The sequence below is a fragment of the Sinocyclocheilus grahami genome, unplaced genomic scaffold (genome assembly GCF_001515645.1).
Source record: "Sinocyclocheilus grahami isolate Dianchi unplaced genomic scaffold, SAMN03320097.WGS_v1.1 scaffold109.1, whole genome shotgun sequence".
NCBI classification, from domain to species: Eukaryota; Metazoa; Chordata; class Actinopteri; order Cypriniformes; family Cyprinidae; genus Sinocyclocheilus; species Sinocyclocheilus grahami.
Genome location: NW_015505288.1, coordinates 1,416,868 through 1,422,030, shown reverse-complemented (window position 1 = coordinate 1,422,030; position 5,163 = coordinate 1,416,868). Strand labels below are relative to the sequence as shown.

At 41.5% G+C, this 5,163-nt stretch overlaps 1 protein-coding gene across 3 annotated transcripts in view; it reads right to left on the bottom strand.

Annotated features, from left to right (window-relative positions):
- The window catches only part of mtf2 (metal response element binding transcription factor 2), a 25,271-nt gene extending 20,108 nt beyond the window's left edge, over positions 1–5,163 (bottom strand). For 2 of the 3 annotated variants that reach the window (XM_016277139.1, XM_016277140.1), the window contains exons 1-2: positions 4,939–5,163; positions 4,269–4,470 (exon numbers count right to left, since the gene is read on the bottom strand). In XM_016277139.1, the coding sequence (XP_016132625.1) occupies positions 4,269–4,470; positions 4,939–4,943 (207 nt within the window). In that variant the 5' untranslated portion in view covers positions 4,944–5,163. Of the gene's footprint in view, positions 1–4,268; positions 4,471–4,938 lie in introns of those variants that run through there. The other variant, XM_016277141.1, reaches the window with a different exon arrangement.

Below are 5,163 nucleotides of genomic sequence, written 5' to 3'. Positions count from 1 at the left end.
ATTTCAAATTCTTACATTTGATCTATAAATTAAATTGACACTGAAAAATACAACTGCATTAAATAATTAAGAGATTATTTTAAATATTTTTTAATATACAAACAAGAAATTATGGTGGAAATGACACTTTTCAACTAAATTAAAACGATTTATAATGGTGAAAACGTTGTGTGATGTTGCCTAACTAACTGTATTTTAAATATAAAAACTTTCCATTTTGAATTTTTACCTCAGGATGCGGAGTTTCTTAGTGTTGCTAAGTTTGATTTCTCCTGAGAGGCTGCGGGGAGCCTCGCCTCAGCAGCGCAACCTTATACTGTCAATAGATGCATTATATACAGTAGCTATATCTACTATTCGCCACTTACTCTAAATGTAATAAAATCAGAATAATATTGCGTTTTGGTGTTTACATAGTTATTTTTGGTTACTGATGTTTTAATCATGTTACTTGTCTGGCGTTAATGAAGAGTTAATGTCAAGCCCTGGAGTCTATAATGTTAAGTGCCGGGGCTCAGCCCCAGACGGCCCGGTGCAATTTAAACCCTGGTCTTATGTAGCATGATGCTACAGTGTGCATGAATGGTCACATAACACGCGCTTTCGGTCTTGTAGTATGAACGGACATCTTCATATGACTGAAACGCTACACAGCTCCCGCGCTACTCTCCATTGGAAATGAATGACTTTCGGTCTGTCATTTGTCGGAGATAGTGGAAAGCCGGCTTGAAACGCAGTGGAAACGCCAGTAAGACGAGGATCTTTTTCATTTTAAAACAAAAGCGCACCAGTGTAAATGTAGCCTTACAGCTACGGGGGCTGGGACGCATTCACACTAAATACTCACATGTGAGCCACATCTCTGAGTGTCACAGTCGCGGACCGACTGTGCAGACCTATCGGTGTATTAGGCTATAGTAAGATACCACGAGTAGATTGCTCCGTACGTTTTCGCATCGCTCTCGCGGATGTCAAACACTGATCGATCTGCGCCTCACTGACTCATGAGATTAACCCCTTAGGTATCGAAATTTGGTACCGAACGACGTTTTTCGATAGTATCGAGGCAATTCGGTCAGTGCCTAAAAAGTATAGAACCCGATACCCAGCCCTACCGGCTACCGATCAGTATCGGCCGATAATCACGTTAGGATATTTGATCGGCGGTCTCTAAAAAGGCTGATCTCCAAAAACCGATCTCAAGCTGATGACGCTGCCGTGAGAGGTTTGGCACGACATGCAGCAGCACTGTCTCAGTCTCTGTCTGGCGCGGGTGAAATAATTATAATGCTGAAGGTGAGGTACTCACCTTTATATTTCTTCATTAAATAACTTAGTCATTTGAAAACCTCGTGTGAGACAATTTCACAAACAGCGTGAGTGAATCACCACTCGCGCACGCGCTCTCGTTCTCTCTCAAAATACGCAAATGTCTTCAAATCACCACATCGCGTCTGTCTATAAGCGAGCTGCACAGTTGACACAGGAATTGTCACTTGCACAATCGAGGCAGTGTCACATCTTTACTAAAGTTTACAAATTGTATTACTTTTTAATTCTTGCCAGTGTTCTCTCCTGGAGACCGTGAGTGCTCATGCACACTTGCAGCGCACACACATAATGCCAAATTCACATTATTCCGTTTGCAGTGCATATGTGGTGCGTATTTTTTCCGCGCTCATGTTAACGGATTAAAGCGTTCACTGCACACAGCTGCGGCCCGGCAGTGCGTTCAGGAGCGGTGCATCTGCAGCAGTGCAGAGATCGTTTCCACACCGAGTCTATTGCTGCGCTGCAAGCGCTGAATTAAAGTGACAGCGCATTGTTTGCAGTAAATATGAACATGGATTGACACAAATTTAGTAATTACACCATAAATACATGTAATTAAAGTCTACTGTTTCTCACAGTCAGCACATGGCTTTTTGGCTAGGTTTAAAGGAACACGCCACTATTTTTGAAAATAGGCTCATTTTCCAACTCCCCTAGAGTTAAACAGTTGAGTTCTACTGTTTTCTAATCCATTCAGCCGATCTCCGGGTCTGGCAGTAGCACTTTTAGCTGTAGTTTAGCATAGATCTTTGAATCGGATTAGACCGTTAGCATCTCGTTCAAAAATGACCAAAGAGTTTCTAAATTTTTTTTTTTCCTATTTAAAACTTGACTCTTCTGTAGTTATGTCGTGTACTAAGACCGACGGAAAATGAAAAGTTGGAACTATACTCTCATTCCTGCGTAATAATCAAGGAACTTTGCTGCCGTACCATGGGTGCAGCAGGCGCAATGATATTACGCAGTGCCTGAAAATAGGTTAACTTCCGTCAACATAACCAACGTGACCACCTGCTTGCACAGGGAGCTTGCTGGGGACTATTTTCAGGCACTGCGTAATATCATTGTACGGCAGCAAAGTTCCTTGATTATTACGCCGGAATGGCCATATTAATGGCCATAATGGCCTATAAAATCGGCAATTCAGAATTGAAACTCTTTGGTCATTTTTGAGCGAGATGCTAACGGTCTAATCACATTCAATGATCTATGCTAAGCTACAGCTAAAAGTGCTACCACCAGACCCAGAGATCGGCTGAATGTAAATACAATTCTGTCCCTCACATTAAAATATGGAATGGCTTCAGATGATATAGGCTATACAGTGCATGAAAAGCAAACTGGTGCTGGCGCTCGTACTTTAAAAAGTTTTCTCAGGTAACCTAAAATGTACATCATTTAGTCATGGGTCAAATTAAATACAAATAGCACATTAAAGTTAAAAGTTACACACTTTTGTGTGTGCGCTGTACAGGTCTGGTACAATAGAGAAGTTTTGCTCAGCAAGAAAAAAAATTAGAGGGAACATTGGACACGGCATCACAGTATGGTAAGGGGCGTAACATTTCAGTCACACGCTTGAGGTATTCAGCCAATCCCAATGCACTGGATAGCTGGCCAATCAGCATACACCTTGCTTTTCAGAACGATGAGCTTTGTAAAAATCGACGCGTTTCAGAAAGGCGGGGCATTTAGGAGCAACAATAATGTACATTATGTGGAAAATAATGTGTTTTTTTACCCTTAAACCACATAAACATTGCATTACACCAAATACACAACAATGTTCTTTTTAGAAACGACCCCTTTAAGTCATTCACAGCGCTTCATGGGAGTAGGTGGGCGCTACAGAGCTCTTTTGGTGCAATTTATTGTTTGGTGAATCTCTTATTGGTGGGTTATTTTGCAAAATCATGGGTAATGTAGTTTTCTCTTGGAATTAAGCTGTTAAACAACTATTCAAAAATTTGCAAGCTGGTGTCTTCAATAAAAGCATATACCATTGATTAACAACCACATAGCTCACAGTAAAGGCTGATTTATACTTCTGCGTCGGACCTACGGCGTAGGCTATGCATCAGTTTTCATTTATACTTCTGCATCGTTGTCCGCGTCGACGTGCAGTACACATGCAAACCGCTAGTCTGCCATGTCCAAAGGCATGTTGCTGGTGTAACTTGCAGTACCACGGCAAAAGCCGAAGAAGCAGCGGCTCGTCGGAGAAGCATTATAGCCGTGATGTAATAAATATCAAATCATTATTTAAAACTACAAAAAGGAGACAACAGCGGAACAGGAGAAGATGGCATTCTTTCAATCTCCACAAGGATTTGTACCACGGCAGATCAACATTATTTGTCGCGGACAACTACTGATGCATAATGCCAAGTAAAATAATAAATGATAAGACACTTGTTTGCTTTATTTTATATAAGAAGGTGTAATAGTAAAATATATAAAAGTGCACATAAACACACACAAAACTCAAGTACATACGGAGGGAGGGGTTCTAGGAGACCAATCACAGCGCTTGCGGTCTGCGTAGAATTGACACGCTGTTAGATTTTTGGAGAGGTGCACGTCCGGCTACGGCGTAGGGTGTGTGTCTATGCGTAGGCTATGCCGTAGGCTCGACGCAGAAGTATAAATTGGGCTTAAGTCTGTATTTAAGAGTTTATCATTATTGTTTAAATGTATTTCCCCATGTAGACATTAAATGGGATTTTTACTTCTAGAACCCATGTAATGCACTCCTTAACACAGTACATGATTCTGATCGGCCATATTTTTGTATAATGACCACTAAACTGTATAAATGACTGTTGCCCCAGGCAGCCAATTCTTTTCATGTAGTACACTCAAAACATGATCTCCATTTATTTGTGTTTTATATTTTGAAATAATTATCGTCTGATTGTACAAGATCTCGTACACACCTTGGAGATAGTTCCCAGGTAAAAGAGGCCATCCGACCATCGGGCCAGGACGTCCTGCCCTTCTTCAAACTTGCTGGCGAGTTTGGCCGTGTCTGTCAGCCCATCTTTCAGGGGAAATTGTGAGACGGGCACCTGTGACTTGTGCTGGCAATTTGGAGTTGACTTTTGATGGGCAGCCAGGTTATCTGCACTTGCTGAGTCTCTGTCAAATGAGCAAAACACCTCATGAAAAACATGAGTCAACCACACTTTTGCTTACACTAAAGCAAAAAAAGCACAATGGACATGCTCAAATAAACAAAAAAGGTTGAAAATGTAGTCTCAAACTACCCTGGAGCTGATTTTTAGAGTTATTTCGCATGTAAAAGCAGAATAGGATATTTTATAGGAATGAGTGCACTTTGTATTGGCTGGTCAAACAGAATGACAGAGAAAGCAAAAAGCCTCTTTTGTTAGCAGCATAGCTGGAGAGAGCTAACCGGATTTCTCATTCAAAACAAAGTGACTTAAAAAAAAAAAGCCTCCCGTTCAAAAGCTTAAAGAGTTTGTTTCATTGGAATCAGAAAACGTATGATTGAACCCAGTAATTTTTACCTGCTGGTAAGTGAGAGATGATAGCCCCCCGCACACCCCCTTGTTTTATTGTGAATCCTATCTGGATCTGTCTTACCTCATTCGGCCACTTTCCCGGGTTACAATGCCTCACAAACACAAATAATTACACCATAAACGGTCAGCAGGCGCTCCGCTGTAAATCGAGATGGTGCTGCTTTTGAGAGATGAGTCTAACGTATTAAGTGTTTTACACTATGGTAAACGGCTGGTTTGGTTCATTCGCCCTCGCCATTTTGGTTTCCCGCTGAGTGGCGAATGCATTGTGGGACGCGCTCGCGCT